General features: G+C 42.2%; 1 protein-coding gene across 1 annotated transcript in view; it reads left to right on the top strand.

Annotated features, from left to right (window-relative positions):
• Positions 1 to 2,112: 2,112 nt before the first annotated feature.
• Positions 2,113 to 18,364, top strand: part of FAN1 (FANCD2 and FANCI associated nuclease 1) — a 39,508-nt gene continuing 23,256 nt past the window's right edge. The window contains exons 1-4 of the mRNA XM_072616672.1: positions 2,113 to 2,687; positions 3,294 to 4,756; positions 7,819 to 7,959; positions 13,693 to 13,868. Of these exons, the coding sequence (XP_072472773.1) occupies positions 3,409 to 4,756; positions 7,819 to 7,959; positions 13,693 to 13,868 (1,665 nt within the window). The 5' untranslated portion in view covers positions 2,113 to 2,687; positions 3,294 to 3,408. The remainder of the gene's footprint in view (positions 2,688 to 3,293; positions 4,757 to 7,818; positions 7,960 to 13,692; positions 13,869 to 18,364) is intronic.

Raw genomic sequence — 18,364 nt, 5'->3', positions numbered from 1 at the left:
CGGGGGTCCGCAGGGGCGGGGGTCCGGAGGGGCGGGGGTCAGCAGGGGCGGGGGTCCGGAGGGACGGGGGTCCGGAGGGGCGGGGGTCCGCAGGGGCGGGGGTCCGGAGGGGCGGGGGTCCGCAGGGGCGGGGGTCCGGAGGGGCGGGGGTCCGCAGGGGCGGGGGTCCGGAGGGGCGGGGGTCCGGAGGGAGGGGGTCCGGAGGGAGGGGGTCCGGAGGGGCGGGGGTCCGCAGGGGCGGGGGTCCGGAGGGGCGGGGGTCAGCAGGGGCGGGGGTCCGGAGGGGCGGGGGTCCGCAGGGGCGGGGGTCAGCAGGGGTGGGCGGCCACGCGGGGGTCCGGAGGGGCGGGGGTCCGGAGGGGCGGGGGTCCGGAGGGAGGGGGTCCGGAGGGGCGGGGGTCCGCAGGGGCGGGGGTCCGCAGGGGCGGGCGGCCGCGCGGGGGTCAGCAGGGGCGGGGGTCCGGAGGGAGGGGGTCCGGAGGGGCGGGGGTCCGCAGGGGCGGGGGTCCGGAGGGGCGGGGGTCCGCAGGGGCGGGGGTCCGGAGGGGCGGGGGTCAGCAGCGGCGGGGGTCCGGAGGGGCGGGGGTCCGCAGGGGCGGGCGGCCGCGCGGGGGTCAGCAGGGGCGGGGGTCCGGAGGGAGGGGGTCCGGAGGGGCGGGGGTCCGCAGGGGCGGGGGTCCGGAGGGGCGGGGGTCAGCAGCGGCGGGGGTCCGGAGGGGCGGGGGTCAGCAGGGGCGGGGGTCCGCAGGGGCGGGGGTCCGCAGGGGCGGGCGGCCGCGCGGGGGTCCGGAGGGGCGGGGGTCCGGAGGGGCGGGGGTCCGCAGGGGCGGGCGGCCGCAGGGGCCGGCGGCCGCGCGGGGGTCAGACGGAGCCGGACAAGGACACTCTCAAGACCTTTGGGTCTGAGCGTGCCGCCCCGGAGACACCGACACCGGCGCAGGACCGCTCAGCGCGGCGTGCCGCCTCAGAAAGGGCACAGCAGAGTGGAGACAGCGCAAAGTCAAGGCAGAGGGCAGGACCACGACTGCCCGCGCCCACCCCGGCGGGCATCGCCAGCTCCCGCCGGCCTGGTCAGCCGCAGTCGGACACGCTGAGTTCACTTTGTCATGGCCAGGTCATCCGGAAGAAGACGGGCCAAGGCCGGCCGGCCGCGCTCCCTCCCGGCGCACTCAGCGAGCAGGTTTGCTCATGACGTCATTAGGTCTCCAGGCCATCCTGTAAGGTGGTGGGTTCAAATCCCGAGCCCCAAGAAAAAGCTGCAAAAGAAACCCAGGGTAGTAAGTGTGCGCCCTGGACGTCTGAGCGGCATTTGCACGGGACATATACGGTACGTGGAATGCTTTAAGGTTTGAACCCTGGGGGGCAGGGGCCAGCTGAGGTCTCCGGGCGCGGCCTGGACCCTTCTGTACGGGGCACCCATTACCCCAAGGCGGGGCCAGCGTCTGCTAGGGGCTTACGATGCCAAGCCTTTACTTCGAAAGTGGGTGCTGCCATGTGACATCCGGATCTGAACTCGTACCTTCCTGATTAAATCCCCATCCCTCTCTCCACCGCCCCACGTGGCAGTTCAGGAGGAGGGAGAGGGGAGTGCCGAGAAAACTCTTTAGCGGACTCCCGAGTGGAAAACTCCAGCCTCCAGCCAGAGGCTTAAATCGGGATCGATCCCTCGACGCTCCTCCTGTTGTGCCTGCGCGGTCGAAGACGCCCAGAGAAAGAGATAGATTGAGGATGTCTGGGGAGCACTGGAGCGGGGAAGCAGGTGAGCAAAGGGAAACCGCGGGGCAGAAGCCGCCTGATGCCGGCCTCTTCTAACCCCTGCGCTTCTGTCGATCTCCTCCTCCCTTTGGAGAGTTCATCGCCCCCTCCCTCGCGACAGAGCGGGGGGAGGGAAGTGGGGAGAGTAGTGGGAGATGCGCGCGCATCGGGCGCTTTCGAGGAGCCGGCTCTGCTCCCGCTCGGGCCCCCTCCCCTCCCCCAACCGTCCTTCTGGGCCTTGGGCAGCCCCCCTCCCCGGAGAGCCCGCGCCGGCCTGGGCCACGATCCGTGCCAGGCCCGGGGGAGACCGACCACAGTGCAGCCGTGCCCCCGCCCCGACTCCTCCGTGATCCTCAGTCTCCTTGTCTGTAAAACCCTCGTAAACATTCATTATTGTTTACTGTGCCTCGTCCTTGGGGGCACGGACAGAAGTGAGGCGCTCCCCCCTTGGGGAAGCTGCTTAGCCCCCCACAAGTGTTCCCTAGGCCTCGTGCCAATTCCGTAAGCGCTGGCCACGTGCCGCGCCCGTGCCGGGTGCGAGGCCGGATCGGAACGTGGGCCCCGTCCCTCCCTGTGCCCCCTAAGAAAGGAAAGGAAGGGGGCTCCTCGTGTAGACAGCGCCCCCAGGGGCTGCGGGGGGACCCCGCCTTCTCAGTCGCTCTCTGGAGGCTCAGCACGGTCACGCGTGTTAGGGATCCAGCTGGGAGGGCCCCGGGTGCCCGGGCACTGCGGGTGCCAGGCCGGAGCACTCACACCCGAACGCCCTTTCCCCCTTTCAGTCCTGCGGGCTGTGCCCGGAAGCTTTCCCGAGGATGCTCGATGAGCGCCAGCAGCCAGAATAAGGATTTAGTTCCACTTTTGCCTCTGTGCTGCTCCAGAGAATGGGCAGAAGAAAGGCCTTGGGGAAAGTCTGTGTGACCGACTTATGGCACGTAAGGAGAACCTTCCTATTGATCACCCTCAGGCGGTGTGAGCTTAGAAATGTTCTGATCCCATGATTCTTAAAGCCCTCAATAAGCCGGCAGTTTTTACATTTACGTATCGAGCATCATTACATTGTAGAACTGGAAGCAGTATTAGGGATCCCCTGGACCAACTCGTTCTTGCCGCCTCTGACTCCTCTGCAGATGTAGAGGCTCCACAGGAGTTCAGATTTTTTTCATTGTATTGATCAGGTTTGCTGGATTTTTTCTCTCTTTCCTCTTTTTCTTTAAAGAAATTATTTGTTATAAAGGTTACTTCTCTGGGGGGAAGGAAGAAGTGGAATACTGGGGGAAAATTTAGGTGATGGAAAAGCAAAAGAAATAAAATTTTTTTTTAAAAAAAGAAAATAAATCTTAGGCAAAGAAGCTGCTAAAGTCTTACAACTATTGTAAGTGGCAGAATGAGACAAGGGGCTAAAGGCAGAATTTTCTCCTTTGTATCTAGCGGCCTTCCTCTAAGCCTCTCTGTCCTTCAGTGTTTAAAACATTTGATTTTTTTCACCTGTTTCCTTTTAATTACTGCATATTTCTAATGAGTCTTATCTTTACTTCTAGGAAGAAGAAATTGTCCAGGCAAAGAACACGAAACAAAACAATTCCAGTTTTTATCACTTCAGATTATTCACTTTTACATGAAGCCATCTGTGTTGTATAATTTCTTGTTCTCAAAATGTCAGACAAATCTCCTGAAGGAAAAAGACCCCGTAAAAGTTTGTCAAAAAGTAAAAATCAAAAGAATGAAACCAGGGCTAAGAAGGAGCTGTTCAAATCCAATTCTGTTATTTCATTTTTTAACAATGTGCCCCCAGCCAAACTTGCTTGTCCTATCTGTGGTCAAATGGTGCCAAGATATGACTTAAATAGGCACATTGATGAAGTGTGCCAGCAGAACAATAATGAAGCAGTTCAAATTCATACAACAGACTTTGAAAGCTCAGTAAATCCAAATTTATCTGCAGCTGAATTAGCCAAAACAACCACAGGATATAGGCCTTCAAAGCAATCTTTACCTCCACAGATGAGTTTGAGCCCAATCAAAAGTGATTCTGTAAAAAATGCTGAGACACAGGTAACTAGTCCATACTTTAAGGATAATGATAATTTAGTAAGCAGTAGTCGAGAGGAGTTGAAACCTCAGACGATGAAAATTATTCCTTTGGGAAGTCTGTCATCAAAATTGTCCAGACGATACATAGAAGCTAGAAAATTGGTAGCTAAAAATGAGAAGCTGGAGAAACATGAAGTTCTGAGGACACAAAATTTGATGCCGCTAGCTGTTGATGAAGTAGAAGTCAACTCTGCCACAGATATGGATGAAGATCAGGTTTTAGGAAGTGGATCTCAAAAGGAAAATTTTTGTGTTTCCGAAAAGCCTTGTGTATGCTTTAATAAAGAAAGTACTGCTTCTGAATATTCCTTAGAAGACACAGAAATATTAAAAAACAAAAGTCAGATGGATGCACCAGAATGTGGAATGTTAGTCCCCACACTTGATTTTATGGATAAAACTGGTGGGAGTAAATTGTCAGAAAATATTCTTAAGACAGAGAAGAATTTTGAAGTTGTGGGTAGCAAAAGTGGAAGAGAGGGTATAGTACAATCAACTGGATATAATCAAGTAATAATGACTGCTGTCTCAGAAAACCAAGCTGAGTCACCCCAAAATGCTTTCCCACCAGCTAATTTGGCAGTGAAATGTAATAGTTCTCTAAGTACTTATTCTGAAAGGGATAACACAAGAACACTTCTGAAGGAAAGTCACATTGACTTAAAAAATGAAATTGTTCATGACTTTGCACTTTTGGAGTCCTATACAGAATTGACGCCAGCTGATGATGAAGCAGAAAAAGTAAATCAGGGTAGTGGTAACATGGACTTGACCTCTGATTTTTCAGAACATCCATATTACCTTAGGAATTTCCTTATGGTACTAAAAGCAGTTTTTGAGAATGAAGATGATCTGAAGCTCTTTGATGAACAGGATATGGAAATCTTAACAAAGTTTTATAAACTATCAGGTATCCAAAGAGAGAAAACCAAAAGACCATTTGTTCTTGTGGGAACGAATTCAGTTTTTCCAGATTCTACCATGTGTCTATGTTAGTTGAATGTAGTTGTACTTTCAGAATTGCATTTGCTTTCAGAATCTTAACGAGTATATTTATGTAGTAGATTGTAGCTTCTTAAGATAGTTTATTCATTATTAGGTTTTTGACCTGATAATGAAAAGACTTCAGAGGCCATAGGACTTCATATGTAAGGGAGTGTCCTACTTAATTCTATTGTATTGCATGTCTTATAAGTGATAGTTGGTTATAATGAAAGCTCATTTTAGTAAGTGATACAGAATATTTGACATAAAGCAGACTCAGTTTTTTAAAAAAAGCCATCTCCCTTAGAAAAGTAGAACTTCTGTTTAGCAAGAAAAAAAGAAAAGTTTGAAAAGTTTGCTTTTTTAAAAAAATTTTCCTGCTACTTTTGCAAATATTATATGAGTTAGCATGGACCATTGGACTTACTCTCAAGTAAAGGTGAAAAGGAAAGTACAGTGTTATAACAGTAATAAAAATAAGTTTTTAAAAGTTAGAACCTGCCTCTCTGTTCGTGGGAAGTCAGTTGTAAGTAGAATTGAATAGTCCAAATTTGAAGAAAAAGTGACTTTAAGATTTCTTATATAAAAGGAATGCCTACAGGCAACTTGAGATCTCACTGGAGTTGCAAAAAGCTTACTTGGGTCTTGCTACCCTCTAGTTTACTGGTAACCTACATTTGCATAGATGCCATACAAGTGGCTAATAATATTTAAATATTGTGGTTGAGCAAGGGTTTATAATAATGTTTAAAACTTGCTGATGAGCAAGAGTTCTATTGTAGGTCTCAATGTGGTGATCATTTTAGTGTTCCCTAATTATATCTTAGCTTGTGAAAACATCTCTTTGGGGGATAATTGTGCCCTGTTATCTACCCTGCATCCTTCTTTACTTCCTTCTTTTACTCATAATAGAAGAAAGGGCGATGTCAAGTTTGCTATCCTGTCAAGAATATTCAGAATTCTACTCTGGTGCAGACTGAATTAATGAGAATTATCATGAATTCAGTTTGACTAGTTAATGGATTGTGTGCTTCATTATAATTCAGAAGTGAGACCATTTTCCCTAATGAAAGTTCTACATGTTTAGTTCTTATGCATGTCTCTCAAAGGCAGATCTTTTATAATCACATTTCTTTGTGTTATTTGAAATCCACTGTTAATTGTTTTTGTTGCTTTTACAAAAATGAGAAAGGAGTGTGGTTGTTAATTCCTATGACAGGTTATAGACTCTTAGAGCTCTAAAGAACATTAGAGATAATATAGTTTAACCTCATTTTGCAGATGAGAAAACCGAGGCCCAGAGAATGTGACCTGCCAAGATTACAAAAATAGTTAGTGAAAAAATTAATAAATAAAACTAGGGTTTCCTGATTCCTAGAACAATGCTTGTTCAAAACTAGTCATTTCTTTGGTTTATGATTACTTTGTAGATTTTTCTCATGGTCAAAAATCTAGTCTGATTTCTAACATAGTCTAACAAAATCTAATACCTAGATATTAAACTAATATCTAACAATTTCCAAAAAAAAAAAAAGTTCAGTTTTGGATTGGACTCCTATAAAAATTGAAGGTAAGATTGTAATAGCCCAATTTGAGTCTCCGGATAGATTTCAAGGATCCATATGGGAACTTGGATAGGAAGAAACAGTTACATCTTTATTTTCAATAAATCTGACACCTAGATCTGTCAATTGAGAATTTAAAAAAACCCAACCCCATTATTCTGAGAAAGGTTCTATAGACTTAACCTGATTGCTAAAGGGGTCTATGATATAAAAGTTTGAGAATCCCTATGATAAGCTATACTTGAAATTAGAAGATGAAACTATAATACCATAGTCATGTTTGTCCAGTTTTTTTTTAATATCAAAGGAACTTAATTATATGGTTTAAGTAACTGTAATTAAGTCTTAAAGTTCCTGTTTTTAAAATTAGATTTTTTTCCTTTTTTAGTTTTTGTAGGAAAGAACCGACTTGACTTTTCTTAGTTTAGTGGCAAAGTTGAAAATTTTATTATTTTAGACTATTATAATTTAGCAGTTGTTGAGGCAAAGAAGACTAGCTTAATGTTTTATGAGTCAGAAAGATCCCTTTCAAGGAAAATAACAATAGGCAAGGAGAGGCTGGAATTGAGTTAGGATATAATGACTTCACTCAATTCTCGGAATTCAGAAATAGTCAAATGGGGAGTATAATCATAGAAGTTGAAAGGACTTCAGAGGCCATCAAGCCCAATACTCTGATTTTACAGATGATTCAGTCGAGGAGTTTAAGTGACTTTTCTAGAGTCAAACAGCTAGTAAAGGTACAGAGCAGAATTTAAACCCACCTCTTCCTGACTTCAGGTCCAGTGCCCTATCCATTATGCTCAGTGATGTTCCCCATATGCAAGGAGATTCTTTTAATCTGAGTAAAATATATTCCCTCTTAAAAATAAATTTCTTTCTACATGAAATAAAAGGCCTTAATTTCATCATCTGTAAAATAAGACAGTTGGAACTAATCTCTAACTTCCTTTCTGGCTCAAAACCCTCTTATCCTGTCACTTCTTTTGAAAAGAGATGAAAGATATCTTACAAGAGGTACTTTAATTCAATCTTGTAAACAGTTTTACTTTAAAGAGCATATTTGCATATACCTTCCTGAAAAATAATGGAAGTCATGAAGCATCTAGGTGTTGCAGTAGAGGGAGTACTGGACCTGGGATTAGGAAGTTCTGAGTTCAAATTGAGCTTCTAACACTTATTAGCTCTGTGACCTTGAGCAAGTCACTTAACCTCTGTTTGCCTCAGTTTCCTCAACTGTAAAACAAGGATAATAGTACCTATCACCCAGTGTGGTTGTGAGGTTCAAATGAGATATAAAGCACTTAGCTTAGTACCTGGCAAATGATAGGTTGCTGTATAAATGCTAGCTATTATTTAATCCATAATATTCATTATTTTTATGAAGAAAGTTAATATATTTTTTCCCTTTTAATCACTTCAGCAAGTGGGCAGAAGTTATATGTAAGACTTTTTCAGCGCAAGCAAGTTTGGATAAAAACTAACAAGATAGATTATGCAGAGATTGGCCAAGATTTATCACCAGTGATTGAAGAATTAAAGCAAGCAGGCTTTCTGCAGACAGGTATGATTAGTAATAAGAAATGTGAAATGAGCATAATGTCTGAATTGCTTTTAGAATAACATGAATACAATGCTGTACATCTGGTTGGTAATCAGTAAAAATTAATTCCTTGGTTATTTGAATTATTGGCAATTTCAGTCTTCTATTTGGGTTAACCATTTGAAACTGAGGTTGATTAAAGCCCAGATTAAGAATGCTGAGAAAACTAAATGTTGTCTTCTGTTATATGATCCCCGTTGATGTTCATATGTTTGGAACAGAGAAAAATAACCCAAGAACACTTGTATTAGCAAGTGACACAAAAAGGAAGAACTTATCTGTTCTTGATTTCTTTCTCTGTCAGGAATCTGAGCTGCCCCTTAGAGACTCTAACACTCTTGATAGTAGAATTAAAAGCTTTAATTTTGAACCAAGTTGAAATCAATAATGTTGCTAAAGTTTGCATTTTGCTTTTTTTACCTCATCTTCATCTTCTGAAATATTGAGTAAATGGAGGAAAAAGAGTTTAAGAGCTCACTATGTGCTAAGCACTAGGTTACCCTCTGAGGATACAAATAGAAAAAATAAGACTTTCCCTGTTCTCAAGGAACTCACAGTCGACTCACAGGGGAGACAACACATAGAGAAGAGTTCGGTTTCTTGTCAGCTAGAAAGGCCTGGAAGTCCTAAGAACACATCACCAGGTGGATGGCAAGATGGCTTAGGGTATGTTAGCAGGGCAGACAGCAGTGTCAGAGGTCTAGACAGTACAGAGGTCAGACAGTACAGTCCTGAAAGTCATCTTACTGTAGTTAATAATTTCTAGTTTATACCAACAGTATGAATAGTCTGTTGCTGTTCTCAGCATTTCCTGCCATGACTGTGTAAGCAGCCTAGGGTTTGGGGGAAGGGAAAGGAAAGCCATGCTGGGAGAAGAGTCCCCCTCCCCGATGAAGCCCCCTGGAAGCATCTAGATCTGAGCTTGTTCTTTCCAAGTTGGCTCTATTTAATGTTTTCCTGAGAGTTTCTTCTCCAAACCTGGTTCAGTCTGGACTCCCAGGCTTTCTTTCTGGCCTCTGCCCCAGTGGTCATCTTTATGGTGACAAAGCCTCCACTTCTTCTGTGGTTGGTAAGTTTGTCCCCAAACCTTCATCTGAGGATGTGTGCACGCCAGCTGTGCTTACTCCAAATCTGATTCAAGCATGAACCCCTGATCTCCTTTTGGACCTCTAGCCCAGCAGCCATCAGGCCTTCTCAGAGGATATTCAGTAAGGAACATCTTAGCTCACCATTGCCTGAAAGACATGGAATATATAAGGTCCCATTGACCTTATTGTCGGTAATGAGAAAACATTTGAATCAATGGAATGCAATGCCACCTTATAGGCTCTTTTACAATAAGGTGTCTCCCATCTATATAGTATATAATTCAGTATTCCTTAGAAAACATAAAAATGAAAGTAATGCTGTTCAGTGACCTTTGATAAAAAACATCAGGTCATATATAAAAAAAAAAAAATTATGCTTGTGGAAGTATTTACCACCATGCTAGAGGAGCTCCAGCACAGATTCCCTCTGGATCTGGTCCTCCAGATAGTCTTGATGTCAGATGATACTGTGTTGATTGCCTCAAGCTCTAAGACACTGTAGAACCTCCTTCAAAAGATCTGTAATCACTCAGTGGAGTTTGGCCTGCCCATCCTCACAAGAAAGATTAGATCTGGGGTGGGGAACCTGTGGCCTCAAGGTCACAGGGAGCCTCCTGGGTCCTTGGATGCAGCGTTTCGACTGTTTTTACAGAACAAATCCGTGTATTAAGGAAATTTGTTCTGTGAAGTTTGGATTCTGTCAAAGGGCTGTACTTGAAGACTTAGAGGGCCATATGTGACCTCGAGGCTGCAGGTTCCCCACCCCTGGATTAAATGACTGAAATGTCTTTTGTCTAGTTTTCAACATGGATTGAAATGGACACCCTGTAGAGCATGGTCAATGGTATGAATATCTGTAATGGACCATACAGATGGACAAAGAGCTGGATTCAGAATTGAAGAGGAGACAGGGTTGGGTGGTTTCAGGAAACTAAAGGGTGCTTTTACTGACCTCAAACTCCCTATGAAAGGAAAGGCCCATTTTTCAATGCTAACATTTTACCAGTGTTGCTGTATGGCAGCAGGACCTGGAAAAGCACTGCCTCCAGAGAATTAAAGATGGACATCACACAGAAGGTTGTGGAAAGGAACGTGATGGGTGTGAGTAGATTGCAGCATAGAACCAAGGCATAACTCTAAAGGGCAGGAGTAAAGCATACCATCAAAAAATTGTATGACACAAGAGGCTGATTGTATGACAGTATCAAGGGATGACATGTGGAAGGCCAATGGAAGAGAGTAAAGAAGGCCCTCCAGCATGTTGGGTGCAACCCCAAAGGAACCTAGTGGCATGATATTGACAGAATGAATGGACTACAGTCTGCATCCTTGGAGGGAACCCCTGAATTGATGAGATCACAAGTCCATTTGGATATTATGAATTCCTACTTTGATACCTTAGCATGGAGGTGAACCTGAGTTGAAATTGGATGTCTTATGGTCGTCTCATATTCAGCATGTCCAAAACAGAACCGAGTATTCTTCCTCCCCAAATACTCCGCTTTTCTGACTTCACTGCTAATGTTGGGGGCACTATGCTCTTCCCAGTCTCTAATGTTCACAGCTTCATTTTCCTCCACTTCCTCACTCATCCCATATATCCACCCCATTGCCAAGTCTTATCACTAACATCTCTCATATATCAATTCTCAACCCCTATGACCACCACCTTAGCTTAAGTCCTCGTTATCTCTTGAATGGACCGTTACAATACTCTCCAGTTATCCATTCCACTTCTTGGGGTTAGGGGAACAGTACTCACCATGTTGTAGAGAATCTGCATAAAAAAATTTTTGGTCTTCCCTTTGTACAAGAGAAGAAGCCTGAATTATTATGGTATTAAAAATAAAATATGTTGATATTATATAGTATTATACATATATTTTATACATTTCTAAGTTTCTAAACTTTTTCTGTGTCAGCTGCTGGCCTTTGCATGTCAGCTACAGCTTCACAAAACTCACCCAAAATTCCCATATAATTTCTTTGCTGACCCTTGATAAATTGACACTGTGATGGGGAAAGTCTCAACAGGGAAGGCATGATTGTAATTGGTTTCCTTGCTTCAGGATGCCCTGTTGTAATCCATAGTCCAAAGTCCCCAAAGTGACTTTGCTAAGTATAAGACTGACCATGTTAGCACCCTCTGCTCAGTAAACTCTCGTGTCTCCTTATTACCTATGATTCAAATGTTAATTTCTGTACTTGACATTTTAGGCTATTCTTTCCTACTTTTTCAGTCTTTTTTTGTGTTATTCCCTGCCATAAATTCTGTGGTTTAGCAGTGCCCTCATGCTTTTTGTTCTTGCACATGACACCGTCTTCTACCTTTGTGCCTTTGCCCTGGCTATCACCATGCCTAGAACCTTTTATCTCTTCGCCTCAGCATTTTCCAGGACTCAATTCAAAGGCCTCCTTTATTTACATGTTCTCTTCTCCATTAGTATGTAAGTTTCCTTTAGGCAGGAACAGCTTTTTGTGTTTTTATCTCAGTCTGTAGCACAGTTACCTGGCACATAGTAAGCCTTTAATTAATGTTTGTTGATTATTTTTTAAACTTTATGCCAGTGGAACGTAGATACTGGGAGGACTTAGGAAGTTTCAAAGGCCTTGGGTACAGACCATATATCTGTTGTCTGAGGAGGAGCATTATGTATTTGTGGGAAGGTTTTTCTCTAGAGTCTTGACCATTCTGCTTCTTTTTTTTGTGTGTGGGGGGAGTAGAAGTGAGGGTGGGTGATGGCACTACAGTTCATTAAGACTGATTGTAATTGATGTCTGTATCAGTAGATGAAATACTCGCAAGCAAGAAATGGCTTCTAAAGTTTTAAGGCTTAAGATTATGAGCTACATGATCATTTTGATGAATTATTTTTAATTAATAAAAGGATCATTTTTATTTTGTAACATTGTTTAGTATAGTTCTCATAACTAGTGGTTAATAAATGACTTTTGTATAGATCCATAATTATTTCCTTTGCCTTTCAATGAGAAACTCTTAACAATTAAACAAACAAAAAAAACTAGAAAGTAGACAAAAATAGAACATCATAGAATCACAGAATCTGACTTGGTTTGGTCTCCAGCACTTACCTCTTCAAGCATTCATATTTTTGTGAACGATCAGAATTTAACCATCTCATACCTTCAAGGGACCTCATAGGCCACCAAGTCCAACTTGTGCCTGAACAGTCAAATGAGATAATACTTGTAAAGTGCTTAGCACAGTCTGTGGCACATAGTTGGCACTTAATGACCTTGTTTCCTCCCTCCCTTCCTTCCTTCCTTTCTTCCCTCCTTCCTTCCTTCTTTCTTTCTTCCTTCCCCTCCCTCCCTCCCTCCCTCCCTCCCTTCCTTCCTTCCTTCCTTCCTTCCTTCCTTCCTTCCTTCCTTCCTTCCTTCCTTCCTTCCTTCCCTTCCTCCCTCCCTCCCCTTTCTTCCTTCCTTCCTTTGTTCTTTTCCTTCCTCCCTCCCTCCCCTTCCTTCCTCCCTCCCCCCTCCCCTTCCCTCCTTCCTTCCTTCCTTCCTTCCTTCCTTCCTTCCTTCCTTCCTTCCTTCCTTCATTCCTTCCTTCCTCCCTTCCTCCCTTCCTTCCTTCCTTCCTTCCTCCCTTCCTCCCTTCCTTCCTTCCTTCCTTTCTTCCCTCCATCCCTCCCTCCTTCTTTCCTTCCCTCCCTCCCTCCCTCCCTCCCTCCCTCCTTCCTTCCTTCCTTCCTTCCTTCCTTCCTTCCTTCCTTCCTTCCTTCCTTCCTTCCTTCCTTCCTTCCTTCCTTCCTTCCTTCCTTCCCTTCCTCCTTCCCTTCCAAGTTGTCATCCAGCCTTCTAAAGCCCTTCTGAGGCTGCCCATTCCTTTCTTGGAAAGAAAGTTTCTTAACGTCAGACTTCATTATTCTGTTCTAAAATTTACACCCATTTCTCCCTAGCTTTTCCTTTTAGAGACAGCAGAATAAATCTAATTCTTTTAAAATGTGATAACCCTTCAGATGCTTAAAGATAGGTATCATACACTCCCAAGACCCTTCACCTAACTACATCTTCAGAGCTTTCTCTAAGTTTGGGAATTTTATTTTGGAGAAAAAAAAAGTGTGTGTGTGTGTGTGTGTGTGTGTGTGTGTGTGTGTGTGTGCGTGCGTGCGCACATGCACGGGTGCACATGCACCTTCATAGAAGTATATACAGTTCTTGGAGACCAAATTGTTGAGGGTCAAAGGAATGAAACTCTAATGGTGGAATTTCAGGCATCGTGCAAACCCAGGGAAGAGAGACTTAATAGGTGGAGCCCCATCTGATATCCTGTCACTGCATAGAAGTTAAAGTTTATTTACTCATATAATTGTTAGAATTGCCTAGCTCTTGGTGAAGAAAATTGCACTGGTTCTTGGGAAGGGTAGGTGTCCCTCCTGGCCCTTTTAACTATTGCTGTATCATTAGAGGATAAGAACCATTCTTTTTTCCTTTTTAAAAATTATGTCCCATTGACAGAAGAGCTGGAAACTGTAGGTGCTTTTGGGAAAGAGTTATCCACGAGCTTATTGTTGAAAGGTTATGTTTATAGAAGTTAAAATACTCATTCCACTTTAAATGCTTATACTTTTTGCTTCTTTAGAATCTGAATTACAAGAACTCTCCGAAGTACTTGAGCTGCTTTCTGCTCCTGAGGTAAAAACCTTAGCAAAGACATTTCATTTGACAAATCCCAATGGACAGAAACAGCAGTTGGTAGACATGCTTCTCAAGATGGCCAAACAGCGTTCAGTCTTCAGTTTGGGCAAGAATCAGCCTATCTATTGGGGATACAGTCCTGGGAGTGATGTTGCTGGGCCAAGGGGCCACACATTTTTGTGGCCCTTTGGGCATAGTTCCAAATTGCTCTCCAGAATGGTTGAATCAGCTCACAGCTCCACCAAAAATGAATTCGTATTCCAACTTTTCTACATCTTCTCCAACATTTATCATCTTCCTGTTTTGTCATGCTAGCCAATCTGATAGGTATGATGTGGTACCTCAGAGTTGTTTTGATTTGCATCTCTCTAATCAGTAGTGATTTAGAGCATTTTTTCATATGATTATAGATAGCTTCCTCTGAAAACTGCCTGTTCATATCCTTTGACCATTTATCAATTGGAAAATGACTTGTGTTCTTGTACATTTGACTCAGTTCTCTACATACTTTAGAAATGAGGCCTTTATCACAGATAACTAGTTGCAAAAATTCTTTCCCAGTTTTCTGCTTCCCTCATAATCTTGGTTTGTTTTGGGTTTGTTTGTGCAAAAACTTTTCAATTTAATGTAATCAGAATTATCCATTTTGCATTTCATAATGCTCTGTATCTCTTGTTTGGTTAAAAATTTCTTCATTCTCCATAAATCTGACAATACATTATTCCTTGCTCCCCTAATTTGCTTATAGTATCAATTTTTATGCCCAGATCATGTATCCATTTGGACTTTATTCTTGGGTATGGTGTCAGGCATTGGTCTATGCCCAGTTTCTGCCACACTATTACCCAGTTTTCCCAGCAGTTTTTGTAAAACAGTGAGTTCTTATCCCAGAAGCTGGGGTCCTTGGGTTTATCAGACAGTAGATTACTATATTCATTGATTGCTGTGTATTGAGTACCTAACCTATTCCACTGCTCTACCCCTCTATTTCTTAGCCAGTACCAAGAGGTTTTGATGATTGTTGCTTTATAGTACAGTCTGAGGTCTGGTAGAGCATGGCCACCTTCCCTAGCATTTCTTTTCATTAATTCCCTTGATATTCTGGACCTTTTGTTCTTCCAGATGAATTTTGATATTATTTTTTCTAGCTCTAGAAAATAATTATCTGGTACTTTGGTATGGCACTGAATAAATAAATTAATTTAGGTAGAATTGTCATTTTTACTATATTAACTTGGCCTACCCATGAGTAACTGATATTTTTCCACTTACTTAGATACGACTTTATTTGTGCGAAAAGTGTTTTGTAATTGTGTTTATATAATGCCTGCGTTTGTTTTGGCAGGTAGACTCGCAGAAATTTTATAGTGTCTACCATAGCTTTAAATGGGATTTCTCTTTCTGTCTCTTGCTGTTGGGCTTTGTTAGTAATTTTGGAAAGCAGATGATTTATGTGGGTTTATTTTGTAACCTACAACTTTGCCAAAGTTGTCTATTATTTCAAATAGTTTTTTGCTTGATTCTCCGAGATTCTCTAAGGATATCCTCATACCATCTGCAAAGAACGATAACTTAGTTTCTTTTTTGCCTGTTCTAATTCCTTCAATTTCTTTTACTTCTCTTATTGTTACAGCTAACATTTCTAGTACCATATTGAATAACAGTGGTGATAATGGACATCCTTGTTTCACCCCTGATTTTAATTGGAAATGCATCTAGCTTATCCCCATTACTTATAATGCTTGTTGATGGTTTTAGGTAGATACTGCTTATTATTTTATGGAAGGCTCCATTTATTCATATACTCTCCAGTGTTTTCAGTAGGAATGGGCGTTGTATTTGTCAAAAGCTTTTTTGCATCTGTTGAGATAATCATGTGGTTTCTGTTAGTTTTGTTGTTGATATGATCAATAATGCTAATAGTTTTCCTAGTACTGAACCAGCCCTGCATTACTGGTATAAATCCTACCTGATCATACTGTATTATTCTCATGATAAGTTGCTGGATTCTTTTTGCCAATATTCTTATTTAAAATATTTGCATCTATATTCATTAGAGAAATTGGTCTATAATTTTCTTACTCTGTTTTGGCTCTTCCTGGTTTAGGTGTCAAAACCATATTTGTATCATAAAAAGAATTTGGTAGGACTCCTTCACCAGTTTTCCCAAATAGTCTATATAATATTGGAATTAATTGTTCTTTAAACGTTTGATAGAATTCACTTGTAAATCCATTTGACCCTGGAGATTCTTTCCTAGGGAGTTCATTGATGGCTTGTTCAATTTCTTTTTCTGAGATGGGGTTATTTTAAGTATTCAACTTCCTCTTCTGTTAATTTGGGCAATTTATGTTTTTTAAAATATTCATTCATCTCACTTAGACTGTCAAATTTATGGGTATACAGTTGGGCAAAGTAATTTCTAATTATTGTTTTAATTTCCTCCTCATTGGAGGTCAGGTGCTTATTTTAAGTGACTGGAATGAAAACAAAACAAAACTAATTTCTTTTTCTTAAGATTACAAATATGACCATTCCTAGCTTGAGTATACAGGTAACACAGGCCTGCTTTTAACACTGTAAGTTTTTCAAAATCTTCTGTTTTCAAAAACAGAGGAAGTAGGAGCAGGTGGATGGTGCAGTGGATAGAGCATCCATCCTGGAGTCAGGAGGACCTGAGTTTAAATCTGACCTCAGACATTTACTAGCGCTGTGACTCTGGGCAAGTCACTTAACTCTGTTTGCCTCAGTTTCCTCATCTGTAAAATGAGCTATAGAAGGAAATGGTAAACCACTCTAGTATATTTGTAAAGGAAACCTCAGATGGGGTCACAAAGAACTGGACATACCTAAAATGACTCACAACAACAAAAAGTTCCTAGGTCTCTTTTATACATACAGCATATTCTTAATATATTTTACATTGCTTTATTCCACATTCCCAAAAACCTTACCAGTAAGTACAAATTTTGATATCCTACATTTGCATGACACATTGCAATTTTCAGAATGTTTTCACTTCCATATAAGATGTCATTTGATCTTTATAACCAGCCCTGTGAAGTAGGTGGAGTAGTTCTTTTTGCAAATTAGAGAGCTGAGGCCCAAACAGGCTAAATGTTACCCAGGCTCACATAGCTAATAAGCTGTTAAAGCCAGATTTAGAACCTGGATCTTCTGACCCCAAGTTCATTATGCTTTTCACTACACAAGATTAGATTATAAAGGAAATTAAATCAGCACACTTGGTCACTAATCTTAGAAAAGGTTTCTTTTTTTGACAAGACTATTTTGGTTTTACCTCAAGTCACTATCATATAAGATTTTTAACCTTCTTAGAAATGTTACGTAGACCAGAAATTAACATGTGTACTTTATATATGTATGTATACTTGTCTGTATACACACACACACACACACACACACACACACACACACACACATATACACATATATGTGTGTATCTGTATGTCTGTGTATATATGTATATATATGTACATATACATATGTTTCCCTTTTAAAATAAGAGCTATTAGCAGGAGGCATTTAAAATGCCTTTAAGACTCTTGTTGGATTACATTTTGCATATGAGGATGCTTAAAAAGCGTCTCATTTATCTGTTCTCATTCTCACATACTTCCTTAGCAGTTTATGTTTTACAAAGTACTTTCCTGATAACAACCCTAAGAATAAAGTAAAATAAATAGTATTATGTTCACTTTGCTGAGAGAAAACTGTGCCTAGACAACTTGTCTATAATCACCCAGTTAATAAATAGAAGAGCTACAGTGTGAAACCAGGTCTTCTGGCTCTTAAGGTTTCCAGCCTGCTTCTCTTTACACTATGCTATGTCATCTTTTTAAAGAAAGAAAGAAAAAGTTTGTTATTCATTTTTTTACACCATAGTCATTTCTTAATACACACTCACTTCTCCATAAACCGTCCCTTGGCACTAAGGAAAACCGGCCAACTCAGCAATGCCATGTGACAATATTTGCAATATTCCACATACAGAGTCCATCACCTCTCTACTGAGAGAAAGGACGTGTTTTATCTTTTGTCCTCCAGGACTGTTTAATCAATCTGGGTTCAGTGACCTTTTGTGTTATTTTTGTTTATGTTATCTTGGTCAGGTCTGTTCTTCTCCCCTGGTTCTTCTTTTATTGCTGTGTCCCAGGTCATGTAAGCCTATCTATATTTTTCTAAATGCATTGTATTTGTCATTTCTATGAGCATAATAGCATTCCGTTCCATTCATAGTCCATAATTTGCTCAGCTACATCCTATTCGATGGGCCCCTGCTTTGTTTCCAGTGTTTTGTCCTCACAGAAAGTCCTGTACTGCTTGACTCAAGTAATCCCTATAAATAAATGTGGGATACAGCTAACCCCCAGAGATGGAAACTGATTGTACTGCACAGCTTGGCTTTCATTTGACTGCTGTTCCACTTCCAAACATGCAAAATGATATTCCTCTCTACCAAGAAGTGATAATAATAATAATTCACATAAAAATCTTTCATTTGTTTGAAAAAGGGATTGGGATCAGGAGTTGGGAATTGCTGATGTTCACATGTAATTTTTTTGTAATGATTAACAACTCTTGATATTTTAATA

This window comes from Notamacropus eugenii, chromosome 1 (assembly GCF_028372415.1).
Source record: "Notamacropus eugenii isolate mMacEug1 chromosome 1, mMacEug1.pri_v2, whole genome shotgun sequence".
NCBI lineage: Eukaryota > Metazoa > Chordata > Mammalia > Diprotodontia > Macropodidae > Notamacropus > Notamacropus eugenii.
The sequence above is the reverse complement of the archived record's forward strand: the minus strand, read 5'-3'. Positions and strand labels throughout refer to the sequence as shown.